The sequence below is a fragment of the Rhinoderma darwinii genome, chromosome 5 (assembly GCF_050947455.1).
Source record: "Rhinoderma darwinii isolate aRhiDar2 chromosome 5, aRhiDar2.hap1, whole genome shotgun sequence".
Classification (NCBI taxonomy): Eukaryota; Metazoa; Chordata; class Amphibia; order Anura; family Rhinodermatidae; genus Rhinoderma; species Rhinoderma darwinii.
The window spans coordinates 84,699,744-84,726,089 of NC_134691.1; the positions used below are offsets into that span (position 1 = coordinate 84,699,744).

Genomic DNA, 26,346 nt, shown 5'->3' on the forward strand with positions numbered 1-26,346 from the left:
ACTAGCGGGCTTGAGACCCCTGGGTTAGTTAGTGTCAGGGAACCGTAAAAAAGCGTAGTTAGGTTTAGTGTCAGGGAATTTAGCGCCAGGAATCCGTCATCGTAATTAGTTTTAGCGTTTAATATGGCAGGGTTTACTGAGATGGACTTTTTCAAGTTCTTTTTCACTGATGACTTTTACCGGTTAAGGTCCAGGCTGTTTTACAGCTAAATGACCAGAGCAAATTTCACAATTTTGCTATGCGCTTCTTTAGATGACTATAAGGGTATGTTCACACGGCCTATTTACGGACGTAATTCGGGCGTATTAACCCCCGAATTACGTCCGAAAATGCGCCTCGATAGTGTTGACAAACATCTGCCCATTGAAAGCAATGGGCTGTTTGTCTGTTCACACGAGGCGTATATTTACGCGCCGCTGTCAAAAGACGGCGCGTAAATAGACGCCCGCGTCAAAGAAGTGACCTGTCACTTCTTGGGGCGTAATTGGAGCCGTTATTCATTGACTCCAATGAAAAGCAGCGCCAATTACGTCCGTAATGGACGCGGCGTTCAAGCGCCTGCACATTCCGTTAAGGCTGAAATTACGGGGATGTTTTCTCCTGAAAACATCCCCGTAATTTCAGCCGTTACGGACGCTGCCGTATGAACATACCCTAACTCTGCAGGTGAATAAAGTTCATCTTTGAATTTTACACTCTTTTTAAAGGACAGATAGGGCATTCTTTTAGTGGCATTTGTCAGTATATATAATTTTTATTTTTTTCTCTAAAAGTAGGCAAAATTGGAAAAAAATTCAAGAACTTAGCAATTGCGTCAGTTTATGCTAGCATTTTTCACACATAGTATGGACCACGGACAAAATTCATCTCCTTTCACATTCTTCCACTTCTCCCGTGTATGGGGATACCAAATATGTGTGCTTTGTTCACTGTGCGGGCATGTGCCAGGGCTTGGCATAAAAGGAGGCTTTTTGGCCTTTTCGGTCCAGGAATTCTGCATTTGATTTTATAGCAGCATTCTGTATTCTGGGGGGCCTAATGCTGCTGAAACATTAGAAACACCCCATAAATTACTTCATTCACACAAGTAGACCCCACAAGGTTTTCTTCAAGGGGTTTATCATATTTTTGGAAAGTCCAGTTTTCTTCTGAAAATTTCTTGAATAAGATGGAACAAAATAAAATTAGCATTTTTTTAGCAAATGTGTCAGTTTATGCTATCATTTTTCACACACAGTATAGACCACGGACAAAATTAATCTCCTTTCACATTCTTCCACTTCTCCCGTGCATGGGGATACCAAATATGTGTGCCTTATTTATCACATAGAGATGTAGGAGGGCGGACGATAGAAGAAGCTTATTTCACAAATCGCTTTTTTTCAAAGCTGGTTTTACAAAACTCAACAGAGTTTCTATAACACTTCCAAAATATCTGCTCTTGAAGCAGAAATCCCAAAATATTCATCGAGGGGTATAATGGGAATTTATTTTTTGGGGTTTTCTAAAATAAGAAATTGCAGGTTTATGCAAATGGAGCTCTCCAGCAGATGAACTTTAAAAAACATGCAAACATGACATCCACCCCCCACCCATTCCCTCCCTCACCCTTGGAGTAAAATCAGGGGAAAAATAAAAATGTAATGTAGGGCAAATATATTTTCAACTAATTAACTAAAATCTAATAATTCAGAACAGTGCGGTATTTTTTAAAAGATGGGTCAATGCACAGGCCTGGTTGCGAGAGACATGAGGGACAGAAATATCGGGAATCTTTGCGGTGCCCGTCTTTTCTGCAGAAGCGGCACTTTTTCTGGGGGTTGCTTCTAGTTTGTGTTGGGGGAATGCGAGTGATGAAGTGTCTTTCAGTCAGTCGCGTGACATCCTCAGACTGGGGGCATTCTCTGGTGTAATGAACATCAAATATGAGGCCTTCGATAATTTTCTCCTGGAAATCCAGGTATGTGTCTCGGCCTCTGTTTTTTTATATAGAGTACAAATGAATTGTGGATTGCCACCTGTAACAGACAAATGGCCACTTTTTTGTACCAGGTTTTTGTTTTGCGTTTTACTAAATACGGCTGTAAAACCTGGTCACTTAAATCCACCCCCCCCCATGTACTTGTTATATTCGGACACGCTCACTGGTTTGTGCTTGTCCGATGTTGCCCCCCTTTCCCTCACTGCCACTGTTCCTGCGATATGTATTGTGCTTAGCACATATACATCTCGGCGATCCCTGTACTTGACCGCCAGCAATTCCTCAGATGCATAAGCACAGGAGTGCCCCTTTACCATGCGCTTCCCCACTAATTGTTGCGGAAAACCAGTTCGGTTTTTGTGCATGGTACCACATGCCCCAGTCATTGCAGCATGCAAATGCCTAAACAGGGGCACACTCGAATAAAAATTATCGCAGTACAGGTGGTACCCCTTGTGAAGCAGAGGCTGCATTACCTCCCACACGATCTTACTGCTGGTGGAAAGATCAGGGGGGCATCCAGGAACATTTATTATGCGGTCCCGCCCTTCATAAATCCTGAAGGCGCTGGTATATCCTGACTGGCTTTCACACAATTTGTAGAGCTTAACGCCATATCTTGCCCTTTTGGAAGGTAGATATTGGCGAAAGCGAAGTCTTCCATGGAAGTTGAGGAGGGATTCGTCCACGCTTACATTCTGCTCAGGGGTGTAAAGTTGTAAAGTTGCAGGAATAAATTATTGAGGGAATTTATTAGCGGTCTTATTTTGAACAACCGATCACGGTTTGCATCGGTACTTGGGGGGGCCTGTGCATTGTCATTGAAGTGGAGGAACCTCATTATTGTCTCATAACGAGACCTGGGCATTACTGCAGAATACACTGGGGTGGCTTGTTGACCAGTAAGACCTAATGGAGGGATTTTGACAATACCCATATTTAGGGTGAGCCCCAAACATTTTTTTAATTCCTGCAAATTGGTGAGCGTCCAATCTCTGGCATCGGTGGATAAAGTTTCCTGCCTTATGTACTGAGCGGCATATACATTTGTTTAGTGGACAATGATATTTAAGAGGTTTTCGGGAATAAATAAATGGAAGTAACCCATTTGGACAAAATTTGTATTGTCCACGGTTATGCCAGGAGTGGCAGTAAATCCGTGGATTCTAGGCCCAAAAGATGGAGCAGGTGCCCATACAAGAGCCTGAACTGGAGGGACCAGGCTGTCCCATGCTACAGCCCTAATAGGCCCTGCGCTTCCATGTTCTGCAGTTTCAACTGCATCAGGGACAACGTCCCCTGAAGATGAACCTGAAGTGACGCTATTATCGTCACTACCTAAAACAGGTTCCAACTCTGACGCCATTTCTGATGCGGTCTCAGACTCAGACCACAGCATGGCGTATGCCTCCTCAGCACTAAAAAACTTCCTCGCCATAACGTCACTAACACTAACTAAACAAACGTTTTTTTTTTATAAACACACAAACTAACTGGTATATATATATATATATATATATATATATATATATATATATATATATATCTACACTACCGCTAACAAAAAAAAGAAACCGCTATTGCTATATATATTATATATATATATAAGTGGATATATATATAATTATATATTCCCTACCTGCCTATTCTAATATAATAAAAGATAGACAGGTAGATAGATAGAAAAAAAGATAGATGGATAGATTGTATAGAGTGTTTTATAGTGTAACACTGTATTTTTTTTGTAACTATAATCTTGTAATCTTCTGGCAGCAATTCTCTCGAGTCTCTTCTTCTACTCACACTGAAACAATGTTTGAGGAGAGGAAAAGTGGCAGGAGATTTGCTGCCAGAAATGTCAAAATAAAACAAATGTGATCGCTCTGATAGGTTTTCACAGCGACCACATGTTCAGGGACCATCAGATTGGTCCCTGATACTCTGCCCAGTGCCCAGAGCTGTTGGTAACAGCGTGGGCACAGGGCTGTGTGCACGTGATTGCGTGTACACTGTATTTTACATAGAAATGCATGTGATCGCTGTGATTGGTTGTCACAGCGATCACATGTTCAGGGACCAAAAGATTGGCCCCTGACACTCTGCCCAGTGCCCATGGCTGTTAGCAACAGCCAGGGCACAGAGCTGTGTGAACGCGATCGCGCGTGCACAGTCTCTGAAGTGCCGCCGTAATTAGTCTATACGGCGGACTTCAGAGATCCTGACCGCTGGCCGTAAAAACACAGCCAGCGGTCAGGAACCTGTTAAAGAGCTTATGGTGTCCCAGACAAATTGATATGCCCAACAGTATATCACTAAGAATCGCACATCATTTTATGCCCAATCCCACAGGTGGACCCCTGTAGATTCAAAAGAGTTGGGCTGATACCAGATATCATTTTTTTTATCCCAAAAGTACATTAATCAATGATTTGTCCCCCAGGACGTCCTATAGTGGGAGGAATAGGCTCGGTTACTAAGCCTCTTTCCAGCTACTTAGATTGGTTGTTATGTCCTTTATTGAAGAATATACCATCATACTTAACCCCTTCCCTCTTTAGCCACTTTTGACCTTCCTGACAGAGCCTCATTTTTCAAATCTGACATGTGTCACTTTATGTGGTAATAACTCCGGAATGCTTTCACCTATCCAAGCGATTCTGAGATTGTTTTCTCGTGACACATTGGACTTTATGTTACTGGCAAAATTTGCTCGATATGTTCAGTATTTAATTGTGAAAAACACCAAAAATTTGCGAAAAATTGCAAAAATTAGCATTTTTCTCAATTTAAATGTATCTGCTTGTAAGACAGGCAGTTATACCACACAAAATTGTTGCTAATTAACATCATCCATATGTCTACTTTAGATTGGCATCGTTTTTTGAACATCCTTTTATTTTTCTATGACCTCACAAGGCTTAGAACTTTAGCAGCAATTTCTCACATTTTCAAGAAAATTTCAAAAGGCTATTTTTACAGGGGCCAGTTCAGTTGTGAAGTGGTTTTGAGAGCCTTATATATTAGAAACCCCCAAAAAGTCACCCCATTTTAAAAACTTCACCCCTCAAAGTATTCAAAACAGCATTTAGAAAATGTCTTAACCCTTTACACATTTCACAGGAATTAAAGCAAAGTAGAGGTGAAATTTACAAATTTCATATTTTTCTGCAGAAATAAATTTTTAATACAATTTTTTTTATAACACAGAAGGTTTTACCAGAGAAATGCAACTCAATATTTGTTGCCCAGTTTCTGCAGTTTTAGGAAATATCCCACATGTGGCCGTAGCGTGCTACTGGAATGAAGCACCGGCCTCAGAAGCAAAGGAGCACCTAGTGGATTTTGGGGCCTTATTTTTGTTAGAATATATTTTAGGCACCATGTCAAGTTTGAAGGGCTCTTGCAGTGACAAAACAGTAAAAATCCCCCAAAAGTGACCCCATCTGGGAAACTAGACACCTCAAGGAAATTATCTAGGGGTGTAGGGTGTAGTGAGCATTTTGACCGCACAGGTTTTTTACAGAAATTTTTGCAAGTAGGCTGTGAAAATGAAAATCTACATTTTTTTCAAATAAAATGTAGGTTTAGAAAATTTTTTTTCATTTCCACAAGGACTAAAGGAGAAAAAGCACCATAAAATTTGTAAAGAAATTTCTCCCGAGTAAAACAATACCCCACATGTGGTAATAAACGGCTGTTTGGACACACGGCGAGGCTGAGAAGGGAAAGAGCGCCATTTGGCTTTTGGAACTCAAATTTAGCAGGAATGGTTTGCGGAGGCCATGTCACATTTACAAAGCCCCTGAGGGGATAAAACAGTGGAAACCCCCCACAAGTGACCCCATTTTGGAAACTACACCCATTGAGGAAATTATCTAGGGGTATAGTGAGCGTTTTGACCCAACAGGTTTTTTGCATAAATTATTGGAAGTAGGCCCTGAAAATGACAATCTAAATTTTTTCAAAGAAAATGTAGGTTTAGCTAATTTTTTATAATTTCCACAAGGACTGAAGGAGAAAAAGCACCGCAAAATTTGTAAAGCAATTTCTTCCGAGTAAAACAATACCCCACATGTGGTAATAAACGGTTGTTTGGAGACACGGCGTGGCTGAGAAGGAAAAGAGCGCTATTTGGCTTTTGGAGTTCACATTTAGCAGGAATGCTTTGCGGAGGCCATGTCACATTTACAAAGCCCCTGAGGGGACAAAACAGTGGAAACCCCCCACAAGTGACCCCATTTTGGAGACTACACCCATTGAGGAAATTATCTAGGGGTATAGTGAGCGATTTGACCCCACAGTGTTTTTGCAGAAATTATTGGAATTAGGCCCTGAAAATAATAATCTACATTTTTTCTCATTTCCAGAAGGACTGAAGGAGAAAAAGCACCACAAAATTTGTAAAGCAATTTCTCCCGAGTAAAACAATACCCCACATGTGGTAATAAACGGCTGTTTGGACACACGGCAGGGCTTAGAAGGGAAAGAGCACTATTTGGCTTTTTGAGATCACATTTAGCAGGAATGATTTGCGGAGGCCAGGTCACATTTGCAAAGCCCCTGAGGGGACAAAACAATGAAAACGCCCAAAAAGGGACTCCATTTAGGAAACTACACCTCTTGAGGAATTCATCTAGGGGTGTAGTGAGCATTTTGACCCCACAGATGTTTCATAGAATTTATTAGAATTAGGCAGTGAAAATAAAAACAGTCCTTTTTCTTCAATAAGATGTAGCTTTAGCGCAAATTTTTTCATTTTCTCAACAAATAAAGGAAAAAAAGAACCCAACATTTGTAAAGCAATTTCTCCCGAGTACGACAATACCCCATATGTGGTCATAAACTGCTGTTTGGACAAACGGCAGGGCTCAGAAGGGAAGGACCGCCATTTGGAGTGCAGATGTTGCTGGATTGGTTTCTGGGCGCCTGTGGGCCCAAAACAGTGGAAACCCCCCAGAAGTGACCCCATTTTGGAAACTACACCCCTCAATGCATTTACCAAGGGGTGTAGTAAGCATTTTAACCCTGCAGGTGATTGGCAGAAATTAGTGTTCACTCGATGTTGCAGAGTGAAAATGGGATTTTTTTTCCCATAGATATGCCAATATGTGGTGCCCGGCTTGTGCCACCATAACAAGACAGCTCTCTAATTATTATGCGGTGTTTCCCGGTTTTAGAAACACCCTACATGTGGCCCTAATCTTTTGTCTGGACATATGACAGGGCTCAGAAGTGAAGAGTACCATGCGGAGTGGAGGCCTAATTTGGCGATTTACAAAGTATTGGTTCACAACTGCAGAGGCTCAGATGTGAAATAATAAAAAGAAACCCCTGATAAGTGACCCCCACTATGGAAACTGCACCCCTCAAGGCATTTATTAAGGGGTGTAGTGAGCATTTTCACCCCACAGGTCTTTTCCATAAATGAATGCGCTGCGGATGGTGCAAATTAAAAATTTATATTTTTCCCTAGATATGCCATTCAGTGGCAAATATGTCATGCCCAGCTTATGACGCTGGAGACACACACCCCAAAAATTGTTAAAAGGGTTCTCCCGGGTATGACAATGTCATATATGTTGAAGGAAACTGCTGTTTGGGGACGCTGTAGGGTTCAGAGCCAAGGGTGCACCATTTGGCTTTTGGAGAGCGGATTTTGCTTGGTACTATATTTGTTTGAGTATTGCTGGTGTTTTATAATGTGGGGGTACATGTAAGCGGGGCGGAGTATATAAGGGGCATAGTCAGGTGGTATAAAAAAATAAATAAATCCATAGATGTGTGTTACGCTGTGAAGCAATCCTTTCCGCACAGGCCAGTGTCACACTGATAAATGGTGTCATTTCTTATCCCCCTTTTGGTCCACACTCCGCACCTTTTGTAGTTTGGGGAATTTTGCTGGGAAAGTGTTGTCCTGGTATAATACGGGCACCGTCGCTTCCAGCGGATATGTTTGGGCTCTCCCCTTCCTGGTTCCCTAATTTTAGGTCCTTGATAAATCGCCTCTTGAAACAGAAGAAATGTTCCCCTCGGGCACAACTGCATATTTTTTTAATTCCTGACTTATTGGAGCCATAACTAATTTTATTTTTCATAGACGTAGCGGTATGAGGGCTGGTTTTTTGCGGGACGAGCTGTAGTTATTATTGGTACCATTTTGGGGTACATGTGACTTTTTGATCACCTTTTATCCTATTTTTTGGGATGCCAGGTAAACAAAAAAACGCAATTCTGGCACAGCTTTTTTAGTTTTTTTTATACAGCGTTCACCACGCGTTATAAAATACATGTTACCTTTATTCTGCGGGTCAGTACGATTCTGGCGATACCTAATTTATAGCACTTTTTTATGTTTTACAACTTTTTGCAAAATAAAATTACTTTTGTAAAAAGAATGTGTTTTTTCTGTCGCCAAGTTGTGAGAACCATAACTTTTTAATTTTTTTGTCGACGGAGGTGTATGAGGGCTTGTTTTTTGCGGGACGAGCTATAGTTTTTATAGGTACCATTTTTGGATACGTGCGACTTTTTGATCACTTTTTATTCTAATATTTGTAGGGCAAAGTGACCAAAAAACAGAAACTCTGGTAAAGTTTTTTACGTTTTTTTTTACGATGTTCACCGCGTGCAATAAATAACATAATATTTTGATACCTCAGGTCGTTACGGTCGTGGCGATACCAAATACATATGGTTTATTATTATTTTTCAATAATAAAGGACTTGATAAGAGTAAAAGGGGGATTGTGTTTTATTAGATTACTTGAAACTTTTATTGTTTTCAAACTTTTATTTTTTGCACTTTTTTTTACACTTTTTTATACTTTTTTTACACTTTTCTTCAAGTCCCACTAGGGGACTTGAAGGTCCAACGGTCAGATTTTTTTTTTTCTAATACATTGCACTTCCTATGTAGTGCAATGTATTAGATCTGTCAGTCATTCACTGACAGCAAGCCGATTAGGCTTCGCCTCCCGGCGGGGCCTAAATCGGCTTCCGTAATGGCAGAGCAGGAGACCATTGTGTCTCCTGTTGCCATAACAGCAGTCGCCAGTCCCGATTGCCTCTCAGGGCTGGCGATCTGCTAGTAACCGCTACGATGCAGCAATCGCTTTCGATTGTTGCATCGAAGGGGTTAATGGCAGGGATCGGAGCTAGCTCCGGTTCCTGCCGTTACAGGTGGATGTCAGCTGTACAGTACAGCTGACTTCCACCGCTAATGACGCCGGATGAGCTCCTGACCCGGCGCCATCTTGCCGGCAGCTACGGAAGCCGATCAGGCTCCGCCGCCGGGCGGATCTTGATCGGCTTCGGTGCTAGGCAGACCGGGAGGCCAGTATTAGGCCTCCGGTTGCCATTGCAGCCACCGGAACCCCGGCAATTTCATTGCTGGGGCTCCGATGAGCTGCAAACACCTTAAGTGCAGTGATCGCGTTTGAGCGCTGCACTTAAGGGGTTAATGGCGGGGATCGAAGCTAATTTCGGTCCCCGCCGTTACAGTCGGATGTCAGCTGTAAGATACAGCTGAGATCCGACGATGATGGCACCGACTCAGCTTCTGAGCCGGTGCTAAACATTTGACGTAAATGTACGGCATTTTGCGGGAAGTCAATGCTTTCCATGATGTACATTTACGTCAAATGTCGGGAAGGGGTTAAAGGACACTAAGGATTTCCTATCCATCATAATGGACTTTGGTTGGCAACGACACTTTAAGCTGGCTACCATTGACATCGAGAGACTGTACACGCGCATCCCGCAGGATACGGGTGTACAGGCCATCAGGCATCAATTTCACAGCACACTAAAGGAGGCCCCCATTTTTCTGAGTACATTTGTGAGGCACTATAATTTGTGCTTAATCATAATTCCTTCCAGTTCGATGGACAATTGTATCGCTAGATAGCTGGTACAGCTATGGGGACCCCGGTCGCCCCGACTTTTGCGAACCTTTTTCTTGTGGAATTGGAACAAGCGATGATATATAATTGATGTAATCCTTTTGTTAAACACTTACAATTTTTTTTGCGTTACATTGACGATATATTTATAGTGTGGTCTGGTACTCAGGATGGGCCCTTGCAATTCATTGAGTATCTTAACAGCAACAATATGAACATTAATTTTACATATAAATTTGGGGATCAGGAGATAGAGTTCTTAGATGACCATTTAAATTTAAATTAGGGCTAATTGCAGACAAGGGGATAACGAAAACCAACTGCAACTAACACATTGTTAAGGTTTGATAGTTATCATCCTAATTACTTCATGCGGTACCTACCATATGCCCAATTCTTGAGATTAAGAAGAATTAACAATCATGACGATATGTTCTTCAAACAATCTGAGGAATTTTGACAAAGATTGCTTAGACGAGGTTATCCATCACACCAAAGATTTGAAAGAGTAAATAAAAAGTCAACGATCCCTATTACAATCATAAAAAAGGAAAACATAAAAATATTAATAAGGATAGTAAGTGATTTGTATTATCTTTTGGTTTCATTCCTATGAGTGACGTTATACGTTATAGTATTTGCAAAAATTGGCACCTCGTTGAGAACAATCCGTTGCTAGCGGAGGTTGCAACCAGATGTCCAATTGTATCTTTCCGTAGATGTCAAAATCTGAGGGATGTATTAGTTGAGGGCCGTTTCACATCTAATACAGAAACAGGAGGTTGGTTATCAACAGTAGCGCCGAAAGGCAATTATAGATGTGGTCAGTGTAAATTTTGCGATTTTCTTATAAGTACAAAGTACCTTAAGATAGGGGGCTGTACGTTCCACATAAATTAACTGATAAACTACGTATAGTGTCTTGCAGGTTCTGTAATTTATTGCCCATGTGAGAGATTAGATATAGGCAATACTATCCGTCCAATGCAAAAAAGCTTTGGCAAATATTTTCGCTCCCTAGAAACGGGAAAAGGATGTCCGAGACTGATGCAACATATGCACCAATGCCACGGTTATGATTACAGAGGCATCCGTTTTGCAGGTATTGTTCAGTTTAAATCAGTCCCCTCCGGGACAGATAGTCACCAAACTTTATTGCGAAAAGAGGCAAGAGTTTCTTTTAAAAACTGAGGCACTAGGACCGCTCGGTCTTAATGACCGTAACGATCTTCGTTCCTTCTTAATATAAATGTTGTTTAAACTTCTTTTGTATTTGATGTGCACAGTATATTCCTGTTATATTGTACAATTTGTTGTTTGATATTATGTACCTTTTTGCTACCTTTTATTATAAAGGTTTTTATGTAAGCTCATGTAGAGCAAGATATATAAGGAGCAAAGAGGAAGTGACGCAAGGGCTTTGACAAAGCACGTGTAGCGCGCAATGGCCGTAGGTTCATTCCACACCAAACAGACCGTTATCAATAAATAAGTTTTATTGCAACAAACGGTGAGTGCCTCGAATTTCTATCTTTTATACATATTATATAGCGTGTCGTTCCTGTCGATGAGCATCCTGTGGGCAACAATTTGAAAGCTGACTCCACAGTAGTTGTGTTTCTCTGGTAAAACCTTTTGTGTTACAGAAAAAAATGGATTAAAAGTGAATTTCTGTGAAACGCCTAAAGGGTTAAGAAACTTTCTAAATGATGTTTTGAATACTTTGAGGGTCCAGTTTCTAAAATGGGGTGTTTTATGGGGGTTTCTAATATATAGGCCCGTCAAAGCCACATCAGAACTGGACTGATACCTTAAAAAAAAAAAAGAGCTTTTGAAATTTTACTGAAAATATGAGAAACTGCTGTTTATGTTCTAAGCCTTGTAACGTCCTAGAAAAATAAAAGAATGTTCAAAAAATGATGCCGATATAAAGTAGACATATGGGAAATGTTTATAAGTAACTATTTTGTGTGGTATAACCATCTACCTTACAAGCAGATACATTTAAATTCAGAGAAATGCTAATTTTTCCAAATTTTCACTATTTTTCACAAATAAACCAAATTTTACCACTAACATAAAGTACAATATGTCCCGAGATAACAATCTCAGAATCGCTTGGATTAATAAAGGCATTCCAAAGTTATTACTAAATAAAGTGACACATGTCAGATTTGAAAAATGGGCCCTGAGCCTTAAATACAATCATCCACAGACAACACAATATTCCTCAAAATCTGAGTTTTATTGCTACAAAGGTCTATGATCAGTGCTTATTTACTAAATATACATGTAATTTTGAACAAATAATCCAAAATTTTATGACAACCCCTGTGCAGGTCCAAATGCCCTATTCGGGCATATATGAAAGGGAAAGTCCCTGTTCAGGGCCCCCTCTATTAGCCAGAACTGCCTCTGAAGGACTCACCGCAACCATGTACCACATGGTAGTCTACTCATTTAAATGGGCACCATGTATTGCTACACCTACAGCTTTACCCGGTGAGAACAGCTGGGCGCTAGGGGTTTCAGCTGCCAGAACCACGGCGATCAGCTAATCGCCAGTGGGTCTTCATTTAGAGAAGAGGTTGTCTAGACGGACAACTCCTTTAAAAATTACCTATCCCTATAGTCACAAATAAATTGAATGCAGTGCTTACATACTTGCAAGTTTTTTGAATATATCTCTCTCTATGTATGTATGTATGTATGTATGTATGTATGTATGTATATATATATATATATATATATATATATATACACACACACACAGTAGAAAGACAGCAGCACTCAGTTTCCAAGTAAAAAAAAAAAAATCCAATAGTAAAGGGTGCCAGCTGATAGTCTCGATCCAAAGACCATACAGATATCCCAGAAGTAAATCCAGCAGCACTCCGATAATCAAGGTGAAAAAAATGTGGTTTACTGTGCCAACATGGAAAGTGCAACGTTTCCGTCCCACCTTGCTTGAAAAACGTTGCACAATAAACCACATTTTTTTCACCTTGATTATCGGAGTGCTGATGGATTTACTTCTGTGATATATAAATAAATATATATATATATATATATATATATATATATATATATATATATATAAATTAATTTCTAACGTATGTTGCATGTTCTTTATGCACGGCCAAACGACTGCACCAATCTGCACCAAATTTGGCACATAAGTAAATTGCGCGCTTCTGAAGTTTTAGACCGGGTTTCAGCTCCCTAGGACCTATCGTTCTCGATACCAGTGGCTTCCACATCAAGGACCTTCCTCCATATCACATGACCCGTATTAGCCAATAGAAGCTTGCAGGTCCTTTATTCTTAGCCTCACTCACATACACACAGTTTTAGACCAGGTTTCCCTAACAACCCAGCCATTTTTCTTTACTCTGTGTCTTGCTCCCCGTAAATGAACTGTACCTATACTGGTTTTGACCATTCTCATAAACTGAAATCCTTTCATACCAGTCATGCCTCCAAAAAGGAACCCTGCACTTAGACAAAAGACTCCTGTGTCAAAGAGCATGTCTGCTGCCCGAGCTGCTGAAATCTCTCATCAGAACCAAGCCCGTGGATTTCAGCATTCTCATAAATTGAACCCCTTTCAGACCAGTCTTGCCTCCAAAAAGGAACCCTGCACTTGGTCTTTATTGGATATGTTGGCTTCAAATCAGTGGGAGATTAAGATTTTAACCACACACAAACAACAAACAAATAGACCAGTGTGAAGCCGGGGAACTCTGCTGTTCTATATTATAAAAGTCGATGTCTGTTTGTCGTCCTCTATAGGCATCCACACGCCTGAACCATTTGACCCCAAGTTTGGCACATAGGTACATCAAGTGTCCGGGAAGGTTTTCGTAAAGGACCGACCCTGCAGTTGTTCTCTATTATCAGCCATTATTCCGAATGTCTGTTTGTCATCCTCTATAGGCATCCACACACCTTTTCTGTTATAAGCCATTATCACGTGATCACAAACCAATACTATAAAAGCAAACACAGACATTCGCTTTTAGGGTAAAGATGTTTTTATCTGGCAGTAGCAGGTAGTGCACTTTACAGGATAATTCTAGATGGGAAGGTACAGGGGAGCGGTTACCCATAGCAACCAATCAGATTGCTGATGGCCCGGGGGAAAGCTGCAGAGACTCCTCTTGCCCAACTGCAAGCTGATGAAATGCGTCATACTGCTGCTCAAGCTGCTGAAACTCCTCAGCAAACTCTGGCTATCTCAGCAACAGATCAGACAGGTGGCTCTCAGAAGCGCAAAGACCCCTGCCCGAACCCAGGCCAGTAAGCTAGCTGATAGAGCACATCATGTTCAGCGGGCTAATAAGTGGGCTTTCATGCATGATGCGGTTTTCAATTATGATCCAACCATAGTCTATGGCCAACTGGTAATAAAACTGCCAATGTTGTTACTCAATAGGCTCTGTCACAGTCTTATGACTCCATTTCCTACCAGTTTAGCGGTTAGGTGTTTAGGAAGTTAAAATGTGAATAAACAGTGTGTAACTGCCGGGGTATATAGGGCTACTAGCGATTTCCCCGTAAACCAAGAATATTTGAGGGCACCCTCCATGGATTAGCTTCCTGGGCAATCTTGGCACAAATCTAATGAAAACACAAACAGACAGACCGTAACGTTATACCCGGGCAGCGCCGGGTACTTTTTCTAGTTTCTAATATATCGCACCATTGCTGAGTGTCTATGCTACATGCTCTTCATACTATGAAGAGATGGGGAAATAATACACACTTTTAGGATCCCATGTTTAGTTTGTAGCCTCTAGTGAAAACCTCCTTTTCATTGTTTCAGGCTCTGTGCTGCAATATCCGTATGTCCACATTTGGATACTATTTTATAGTTTACATATAGAATTAACCCCTTAAGGACGCAGCCTAGTTTGGGCCTTAACGCTCAGAGCCCATTTTTCAAATCGGACATATTTCACTTTATGTGGTAATAACTTCGGAAAGCTTAAACCTATCCAAGTGATTCTGAGATTGTTTTCTCGTGAGACATTGGGCTTTATGTTAGTGGTAAAATTTGTTCAATATATTCAGTGTTTATTTGTGAAAAATAGCAAAATTTTGAGAAAATTTAAAAAACATTTGCATTTTTCTGAATTTAAATGCATCTGCTTGTAAGACAGAGGGTTATACCATCCAAAATAGTTACTAGTTCACATTTCCCATATGTCTACTATATGTTGGCATCATTTTTTGAACATTCTTTTCTTTTTCTAGGATGTTACAAGGCTTAGAACATAAGCAGCAATTTCTCATATTTAGAATAAAATTTCAAAAGCCTCTTTTTTTTTAGGTACCAGTTCAGTTCTGAAGTGGCTTTGAGCGGCCTATATATTAGAAACCCCCATAAAACACCCTATTTTATTAAGTAGACCCCTCAAAGTATTCAAAACAGCATTTAAAAAGATTATTAACCCTTTAGGTTTTTCACATGAATTTAAAGCAAAGTAGAGGTGAAATTTACAAATTTCATTTTTTGTTAGAAAATCCTTTTTATTCCATTTTTTTTTTCTGTAAAACAGAAGGTTTTACCAGAGAAAAGCAACTCAATACTTATTGCTCAGATTCTGCAGTTTTGAGAAATATCTCACATGTGGCCCTAGTGTGGTAATGGACTGAAGCACAGGCCTCCGAAGCAAAGGAGCACCTAGTGGATTTTGAGGCCTCCTTTTTACTACGCACAATGTTCGGTTTGAAGAGGTCTTGTGGTGCCAAAACAGTGGAAACCCCCCAAAAGTGACCCTATTTGGCAAACTACACCCCTCAGGGAACTTATCGAGGGGTATAGTGGGCATTTAGATCCCACAGGTTTTTTGCGGCATTTTGTGGAATTAGACTGTGCAATTGAAAATCAAATTTTTCCGATAAAAAGGTATGAATTTTTAATTTTGACAAGTAATAAAGGAGAAAAAGCACCCCAACATTTGTAAAGCAATTTCTCCTGATTACGGCAATAGCCCATATGTGGTCATAAACTGCTGGTTGCACAAACGGCAGAGCTCAGAAAGGCAGCAGTGCTATTTGGCATGTAGATTTTACTGGATTGGTTTCTGGGCGCCATGTCGCATTTGCAAAGCTTCTGAGGTACCAGTACAGGGGAAACCCCTTAAAAGTGACCCCTTGAGGAATTGGAAACTAGACCCCTTGAGGAATTCATTGCAGTTTTCATGGGGTGCATGCGACTTTATGATCAGTTTTTATTCTATTTTTAAGAGGCGTGGTGACTAAAAAACAGCAATTCTACTATTGTTTTTTATTCCTTTTTTTTTACAGCGTTCACCGTGCACTATAAATGACATATTCACTTTATTCTGCTGGACAATACGATTACGGCGATACCCTATGTTTATAGTTTTTTTTATGTCTTATGGCGTTTGCACAATAAAATACTTTTTATAAAAAATCATTTACTTTTTGTGTTGCCTTACTCTAAGGCCGGATACACACGAGCGTATGCGTTTTGCGCAAGCAAAAAACGCTGCATTTTGCGTGCGCAAAAGGCATTTAACAGCCGTTTGGCACTTAACTCCGTTTGGATGTTTGTAAACAGAAAAGCACGTGGTGCTTTTCTGTTTTCATTCATAGTTTTACAGCTGTTGCGCGAATCACACGCGTCCCACGGAAGTGCTTCCGTGTGGCATGCGTGATTTTCACGCACCCATTGACTTCAATGGGTGGGTGATGCACGAAATACTCTCAAAGAACGGACATGTCGTGACTTTTTCGCAGCGGACTCAGGCTGCGTAAAAATCACGCAACTGTCTGCACGGCCCCATAGACTAATATAGGTCCGTACGACGCGCGTGAAAATCACGCTCGTTGCACGGACATATATCCCGTTCGTCTGAATAAGCCCTCAGAGCCATAACTTTTTTATTTTTCCATGAAGAAAGTGGTGTGAGGACTTGTTTTTTGCGTAACGAACTGTAGTTTCGATCAGCACCATTTTTAGGCACATGTGACTTTTTAACCTCTTTTTATTCAATTTTTTGGGAAGTAAAGTGACCAAAAAAAATTGTGATTCTGGTATGGTTTATTATTATTTTCTTTTATGGCGTTCACCATGCGGGATAAATAACAAAATACTTTTGTAGTTCTGGCCGTTACGGACGTGGCGATACCAATTATGTATAGTTTATTTTTATTAATAATAAAGGACTGATAAGGGAAAAAGGGGGATTTTTACTTTTTATTACTTTTAAAACTTTTTATTTTTGACACAACAACTTTTTTTTTACTTTGTCCCACTAGGGTAAGAGGAGGTCGTGATCGCAATTCTTAGGCTGGGTTCACACGAGCATGTTACGTCCGTAAAGGACGGAACATATTTCAGCCGCAAGTCCTGGACCGAACACACTGCAGGGAGCTGGGCTCCTAGCATCATAGTTATGTACGATGCTAGGAGTCCCTACCTCCCCGTGGAACTACTGTCTCGTACTGAAAACATGATTACACTACGGGCCAGGTGTACTGCAGCGAGGCAGGGACTCCCAGCATCGTACATAACTATGATGCTAGGAGCCCGGCTCCCTGCAGTGTGTTCGGTCCGGGACTTGCGGCCGAAATACGTTCCGTCCTTTACGGACGTAACATGCTCGTGTGAACCCAGCCTAATATACTGCACTACTTGTGTAGTGCAGCGTATTAGAGCTGTCAGCTACTCGCGGACAGCAAGCATAGTGGGTCCTGACTTTGTCAGGACCCACTAGGCTTCCGTAGATGGAATAGATGGAGGCCATTATTAGGCCGCCGGAGGCCATTATTAGGCCTCCGGTTGCCATAGCAACCATCACCGTCCGCTATTGTGTAGCAGGCCGTCGATAGTAGTTTAACCCCTAAGAAGCTGCAATCATTATTGAACGCTGCTTCTAAGGGGTTAATAAGCGGGGACACCGCGATCGGTCCCCACTGAAAGATCAGCGGCAATTGCTGTACAAGACAGTAGTTGTCACAGCTCCTGCATGTGTCGGGAGGACGGCCGAAATGGCCGATCCTCCCGTGACGTACTATTAGGTCCTGGAGTGCGAACGATGCAGTTACCATGACCTAATAGTATGTCCAGGAGCGGGAACGTGTTAATCTACATAGAAAGTGGAGTTACTACAGTACATACATTGCATTGGTCACGAATTACAGCCTCTATTATAGTCCAGAGCTGAAATCCCAATTCTTCAGATTTCAGAGCTGAAGCTTTCCAGCATTTACTGCTTCTTCAATGTATTCACAAAGCTTGCTTTGATGATTTGAACTCCGTGAAACGCCAACTTTACACCAGGCGCTATACAGCAATAGGCCCCCTGCACACGTAGTGTAATTGCTGCAGATTGTCCATCCAGGCTAAAGGATGGAAAATCCATAGCGGATCTTAAAAATCTCATCGACACGCTGCTGAAAATCTCTGTGCAGAAATTGACCGTCGTTGCAAACTTTTTAAACCGCAGCATGCCAATTCAAACTGCTGAATGGTTGCTTATTTGGTGCAGACTTTCCCCATTTCCCATCAAGTAGCGCTCACTGTCATATAAGGACGGTGATATCAGGAGCTACAATGCCGAAGTCCCCAGCCAGAGCATCGCAAGCACTCTGGCCAGGGACTCCAGCTCTGAAGAAGACCCTTCCATTTCTGTAGCGCTTTGCCTGGGTGGTTCGGGGGACATATCCCACTGTATGACTGTATGGTCAGCCTTCGATCTCGGGTATACGTCGGGTGTCCTCCCTATGTATACCTCCAACAGTAGGCTATAAACTTGATTCGAACAGGGCCTTAATATTACTAATAAACCTTGTGATGATTGGAAATTAGACAATTAGGATAGTTTCAATGTGTTTTCTGGGATTAGAGAAGTCTGTTTTTTTTTTACCAGAATCAGCGCCACTCGTCTATTGGCTGCGTGTGGTATTGTATCTCAGTTCATTTTAAATGAATTTGACTGATCTGTAGTATTAAACACATCTCAAGGACAAGAGTGGTACTGTTTTGAGAAGAAAAAAATTAACGAAAAGTAGTCTTCTAATCTCAGATCACCACTTTAGAGTGCCTTCACACACAGCGTATTTAGGAAAAACACACCATGTTTTTTGCCATGTTTTGGTTGCCAAAAAACGCTGCCAACTAATTTTAATATGGTAATATTGAATGCACTACAAATGGGTTTTTTTTTGTGCTTTTTTTTCTTTTGTCTTGCGTTTTTTGGCTTAGTGCCTTTTTGTCTTAAAACACAGCAAGGGTTTAGTTTGTCCCAAAATAAATGCATTTAAAAAATGTGACTACAAAAAACACTACCCAAAAGACTTGCAAGATACGCATGAAATTCATGAATTTTGTACAAACCCAAAAAACCCCACAAAATAGTATGTGTGAAGGAAGCCTTAATATCTCAAAATGTTTTAAAATCTGCATGCGATTATGTGATCCTTCCCCTATCCGATCGGTTTCTTGCAGCAGCAGTGCTACCACCGACCTACACGGTCTATGAACTTTAAAAAGTTTCACCATAGCTTGCAAGAAGGTGCATGATACATGTTGAGGACTCCGTGTCTATGGCTAGTGTGTGCTGCAGACACAAATTATGAATGCAATATGTTGATCATATCCATTGTGTAAACCAAAGCTGAAAAAGTTTAGATCCAGCAAAGGATCAGTTCTTCAAACATGTATTCTAAGCCAGCTTGCTTTTCAGCTGCTTCTTTGAGTAACATACAGCAATACTATTCTGAACAAGGAAATAAAAAAAAAATCAGGGGAATTCCAGGTGAAAAGATCAAGCGACTCTTCTGTGTTATTAACATAGCTGTTCCCATTCCACAGATGTTTCTTAATGTAACCTGTGAAAGATTTGGTGACATTTCATTTGAGGATCCGGTGGCAGAGTTTTGAACAAACACTTAATAGATGAAAATATTAACATTAGGTAAAGACAGGACTGGTCGTCCAGCATAAAATTTATATTACCTGGCCGTTACCCAGCTCTTTCTGTAGCAATAGCCATGTCAACAAGCTGGGAATTTTACAGGACAAAGTCCATTAGTAATTTATTTGCATTTACTGTTGAACTGCTTATCTGATTATTTCATCAATATCTCTATAAAAATTACCGTATTATCCTGTGCTATATAGCAGAGCTGGTTTTCCATGCAGACGGTGACATGACAATGTTATAAATACGGTGCTCAATAGTTACACTCTGGAGGAAGCAAGAAGAGAGAACCCCAGATGTTGCCAAAATGAGGGACTCAAGGTTAGGCTGGGTACTCATCTGCGTTCTGGGCTCCGTTGTTCTGCTCCATCATAGGACGGAAACCAATGACGCCCGATGGAACCTATTGACTTTAATGAGTTCCAACGCAATTCCGTTATGGTTTTCATGATATTGATGGATAAAGTAGCGCAGTATGCGGTGCTATTTTGTCCGGCAAAAACAACAGCATCTGCAATGGAGGCCTCTAGCGGAGCGTCCGAGGCAGATATTAACAGATATTAATAGTAAGACTTTGAGGACGGGAGTACAAGCCAACTCCGAACGTTAACTGAAGTTCATTATAGTTGTAATAAGTGTTTGGAAAAGTTATAACAATATCTCCAGCAGCAGTGGTTTTCCCTCATAACTTGTATCAGAATACTGTAGGATATAAATATACATATTGTATGTTTTATATTGGGGTTTTCCACCTAAAAATGCTTTACAAATCACTGCCGATTTCAAAATAGATTTTTCTCTTGTGTCTAAATCACTTTCCCATCAACAGGTTGTCTGTCTAACGGTAAAATAGAAACACTAGACCGTGAAGTCATCACTCCTGCTGTGGATTTCCTGCCCATTTGTTGCAGACTTTCCCCTTTGAATTCAATGGGAAAGTCAAATTCCGCAGCAAATGCCGTTGGTTGCAGTAGTAGCGGTGATTAGGCTGCATATTTGCAGCAGGCTACAAAAAATAAAGACACTAGTCGCCTCTCGCAGCTCTGCCATAGCAACAAGTCCCTGCTTTTCCAGCTGTTCTGTGTCCAGACGAACTAGTGATTACATTTTAGGACGTTATCCCCTGTAGCGGTGCAGAAGTCAAATCTGATGGAACGTGATCACAGGCGGCCATCTGGACACAAAGCAGTCGGAAGAGCAGGGACGCACTGCTATGGCAATGCCACGAGTAGGGAGTATTTATTTTATTTTTTTCTGGTGGCTGTAATAGTAATAGTTTTGCATATACAAGTAATTCTGTTTTGTTCGTCACATGTTGGACTTTATTTAGATGGTAAAGTTAGATTGATACGATTTGCTAATGAAAAAATACAAAAATGTATGAAATTGTAAAAATTTAACGTTTTCCCCCTATTTTTAACTGCAGTATGTTGCATATGTACATATATACTGTACAGTTTTAAAAAAAATATATATATTTCGATGTCTTTACTCTATTTTGGCAGAACTTTTAAAAAAAAATACATTTTTGAGCAATTTAGGTGACTTATTTAACCACCGTTAGGTTTTCCTTACAAAGGGTTTTCTTTTCACCACCTTTTAATTTAATATTTAACAGGGTCTTTGGAAGGCCCTTTTGAGTCCCTCTAGGCTACAGTTTTTCTGGCCAATAGACAATAGACCTCGTTATATCCTGTGGTGTTGATATTAGTTCCTGTGGCAGCTATGAAATCAAGAATTTGGGGAATAAATGTGGCGGCGGACTGCCAATCAGGGTCACTAGCACTTGTGCTGGGCTGACTTTCACTAGGCCTGCTCCGCTGTTCTTGGGGCTCACCACTGTCGCTATTAGATGATGATGATGATGATGACAATAAAAACTGCTCCTCACTTCCGCTTGCGGTCTCTGTATCAGAACAGTTTATCGCATATGCTTCCTCTGCTGTAAATGTCAGGCGAGCCATTATTTTAGCTCTGAATCATATTATATATATATATATATATATATATACACATACATATTACATACATACATACATACATACGCACACTACATAATATGTAACGACAAACTACGCAACTTATTAGCCCTACACCTATTTAACGCAAATTAATGCCCAATCCGTAACGCTACCTCGAACACTAAACAATTACAAAAAATTTAATTTTTTTTAGTTTTTTTTTTATATAACAAAAATGAAATAAAAGTATGCTAAGTAACACCCTACACCTGGCGCTACCTAAATGCAATATTTTTTTTATAAAACAAAAATAAAAAAGATAAAAACGGGTGGATAAGGGGAATGGGGAGGTCACAGGGACACTGTAAAGGCAGTGTAAGGGTTAATTTTTTTTTTTTACTTTTAGGCGATGGCACGAGGATCAAGCAGCGCAGCTCTGATCTCCTCAACACCACTGACAGGACTGAGAGGATCACAGCCAAACACCAGCTTTTCTTCCTGCCCCCACTATGTTCAGTACTATAATTGGTCAGTTACTGACCAAACATAGTGATCGTGGGGCCGGGACCGTCGTGATTGGTCCCTCGATGTCTGACGGAACCAATCAGCTCTCTGGAACAGCTGTTAGCGTGGGCTTGTCACTCTGCATGTACACAGATTGACAGTTTGAAATACTGACTAAAATGAACGTCCTTGTGCGGGAACGGGTTAATCTTTATCATTGAAGTCAATTAAACTAGTTTAAGGAATCATGCACACAACCATGACCTTTTATACGGCCACAAATCAGATCCGCTAAATGCTTACCGCACACGGATGGCTTCTGTGTGCGATCAGTTTCTTTAATGGGCCATTGAATAGAATAGGTGAGACTGATCCACAAAAACGGACAGAAACAGGACCTGTTCAAAAATTTTCAGAACAGAAACACGGATCTGCAAAAAAAAAAAAAACCCCTAGTAAATAAAAACTCTTTCATACATCAACGTAGCAGTATGGTACCATCACTTTCAGTACCTAATCTAGTTATCTAAAACTGTACGTTTAACTGCATAGTAAAGGCTATCATATGATCAATAAGCAATCAAACAAAAGGGAGGATATACAAGTGGCAGGCAGTCTACTCCAAAGTCAGCAACAGGTGGAATGGGCTTCTGCAGTCCACGTTGTGATCAATTGGCTGTTTAAGCAGCAAGTTTTACTAAATCGTGGCAGAATATTGCAGTTTTCCCAAAAAAACGTGCCGCAAAAAACCCACGACATGTGAACACAACCTTAATGGATCAGCACCTGGATCCATCAGATGACCCCCAGTATTTTAAGAAGAACATGGTACTGTGTGTCAACTCAAGTCTAAAAATATCAGTGCTCACAGCTGTTGGGGAAAGGTGTAAGGAACAAGAAAGAAATGGTTATTAAAATGCTCAGCAAATGGCCTACTTCATGTATCACTAATGTAAGAATGCACAGACCGGAATATTTTAACTATGCAATAAAATGTCATTGACAACATTATGTTCATTAAACAAGTGTTCAAATAAAAATTACATGGAGGAGAAGATCAAATTGTTGTCAGTTCCAGACCATAAATATCCTTTTAGCGCAACACTGCAGAAAAAGTAGCTAAAATATGCAATGGTCTTAAAAGGGGGACCAAAAATTGCTTTGCATTCATATCTTTATGTAAAAAGAAGTCACTTACTAATATACTTTAATAAAAAAATACTCTGTACTAAATGGTGCCGTTTAGACCCGGTGAAGTCGTGCCGGAAGTCCTGGAGCTTTTCTAATATTAATGACAACACAATTTTGTGTTTTTAAAGGGGTTACCAGGGGACCAAAAATTGCTTTGCATTCATATTTTTATGTAAAAAGAAGTCACTTACTAATATACTTTAGTAAGTGACTTTTTTTTACATAAAAATATGAATGCAAAGCAATTTTTGGTCCCCTGGTAACCCCTTTAAAAACACAAAATTGTAAAAAGAACGCCCACAATGGAAATTTTATTATGCAATATGCAAATTTATTTTTGTTTACCGAAATAAAAATGAACTTTAAGATATCAAAATATTTTTACAAAATGAACATACAAGGGTTACAAGATCATATTTGTCCAGCTTGTAACAGAGTCACTACCAAAATCATGATGTAAAAAAACCAAAAACAACACTAAGGGCCTGTTCACATCAGCGTTTGGCTTCCGATCACCGGTTCCATTGAACCTTCCCGTTGGAGGAACTGATAAACAGAAAGCCGAACGGAAACTATAGCTTCCGTTTGCATTACGATTGATTTCAATGGTAATGCTTCCATTTCAGTTGGTTTCCACTTGTTTCCGTTCTGTAAAGCTTCAGTTTATCACAGAAACAATAACGTAGTCAACTACGCCATTGTCTCAGTGAAAAAAACTGACATTTAATGGAACGGAAACCAACTGCCACGGAAATATTACCATTGAAATCAATTCTAATGCAAACGGATGTTATAGTTTCTGTTCGGCTTTCAATTAGTGGTTCCTCCGACGTAAACGAACGAAACCGACTAACATAAACCAAACGCTGATGTGAACATGTCCTAAACAATACAACTATACAAGAAACAAAGCATTTCAGTGATAAATTTTGGATATATGGTGACATCACCGAGTTTAAAGCAAAACTTACAACATAACATTTAATGATTAAAACTTCTCTCTATGTATAGCGATGCAAGGCTTATAAAAGCATCATAGTTATGGCTTTGCGGTATTCAGAAGTCCAGCGCTTTCCCCGCCCTTTACACTAATGAATGACTGACAGCATATACTGTACATCAGCAGCTGTCAACTGGTCAGCGTGTGCGGTTGTAGGAGGGGAGGGGGGCAGCGCTCATGTATACAGTCGATTCATAAACTGAGCAATTATCCAATCCGTACAATATTTTTTTTGTGCCGTTCGGTTTAGTAGCTCATTGATCCTCTCATTAATGACAGATCTGTTTTAATTATGGGTAATCTAGCCGAGCACTAGAACTTCTGTTGCTTTGTAATTCACATGCTTTAAAAAAGGAATCTGTCATCAGGTTTGTGCCGTAGGGTAATAGAGAAAACATAGTTTAAGTGCAGGATTTGGGGAGAAGTGCCCGATGGTGGCTCCCCTCCCGCTTGAATGGGCATGGAGAAGCTAGAGGGGAGCTGCCAATTGGATACTTCAACACTTCTAAAAACAATGTTTTCTCTGAAAGCTGTAGCACTCGAGTACAACATAGTTCAGTAGTCAGGGCAACTGTTACTATTTTATTCTACTATTGGTAAAAGAAGTATGAACCTGGTGACAGTCTCCTTTATAAGGCGTTGCTTGAGATTAGAAAAAAAACATGCCTGCTTTCCTTTATAAACGGTCCCACTCGCCACGGGCCGGATATGATAATGCAGCTCAGCTCCATTCAAGTAAATGGAGACAACTATGGACATCTGTTTCTGGAAGAAAGCAGCCAAGTTTTTCTAATTTCATACAACCCATTTAAGCTTACAAGACCTGAGGGAGTGTTGCTGTAGGACCATGCCTTATTTATTTCTACACACATCCATAAAGGAGCTGCGTGTATTGGAATCTACTCATGCAGCCTGCGCACAAAGCCCGAAGCCCCTAGATATTTTGTTTGCGTTGTATTTGGTCCCCCCTTTTAGAAGTCACAGTTGCTAAAACGTGAAGAATTAGTCTGTGTAGACTGAAGGCATATCATATAATATACTTCTAGCACAACAAATATTTCCCATTCAGAGTCGCATTTACGATCATTTGGGTTAACTGCACATTCCATACATTCTAAATGTTACAAATATCTCAGCATGACAACATTATTTTAAAATAGAATATCAAAACCATTTATTTTATTTTTTACTTCTCCGATGATCTTAAAAGATCTACACTCTGCTCTACAAGCTCATAACTAGACCAGAAACATGTGCATTCACGATTTCCGGATAAAGTCCCCAAAATAGACGGTCATAGTCTTCAACTTTTTGTTTAGGAAATTCTGCTCTATTTCAACTTGTCCGCCAGGGCCAGCAAGAGACGCCACCTGAAACAAACGTGACATGTTACTATGACAACCATGAATATAGATGGAGGATGATGCATTCACCTATACAGGGAACCATAGGAAGTTTGCTCATTTAGGGCTTGCTTTGTGGTGAAGCACAGTTTATCTGTCTGGCATACTTTGTACTTGGACCTTGGGGCTGTAAATTTACTCATATCTTTTACCCAGCAGGTGAATCATCCCTTTGTTCTGGCAATACAAGTGCATAAACTATACTTTATCACATACAAAAGTATTGAGACACGCCACGTAATAGTTTAATTCAGGTGTTTCATTAAGTCCCAATGCTACAGGTGTATAAAATCCAGCTCCTTGCCATGCAGTCCACCTTTACATTCTAAAGAGATCACTGATTTCCAGCGTGGTACTGTAATAGGAGGCCACCCTTGCAAGTCAGATTGTGAAATTTCTTCCCTTCTAGATAATCGATGATAAACTGGGAGTGGTCTTATTGTAAAGT

At 40.4% G+C, this 26,346-nt stretch overlaps 1 protein-coding gene across 2 annotated transcripts in view; it reads right to left on the minus strand.

The window, feature by feature from the left end:
- Positions 1-23,800: 23,800 nt before the first annotated feature.
- The window catches only part of TGS1 (trimethylguanosine synthase 1), a 61,809-nt gene continuing 59,263 nt past the window's right edge, over positions 23,801-26,346 (minus strand). For both annotated transcript variants that reach the window (XM_075826232.1, XM_075826233.1), the window contains one exon: positions 23,801-25,865. In XM_075826232.1, coding sequence (XP_075682347.1) covers positions 25,755-25,865 — 111 coding nt within the window. In that variant the 3' untranslated portion in view covers positions 23,801-25,754. The remainder of the gene's footprint in view (positions 25,866-26,346) is intronic.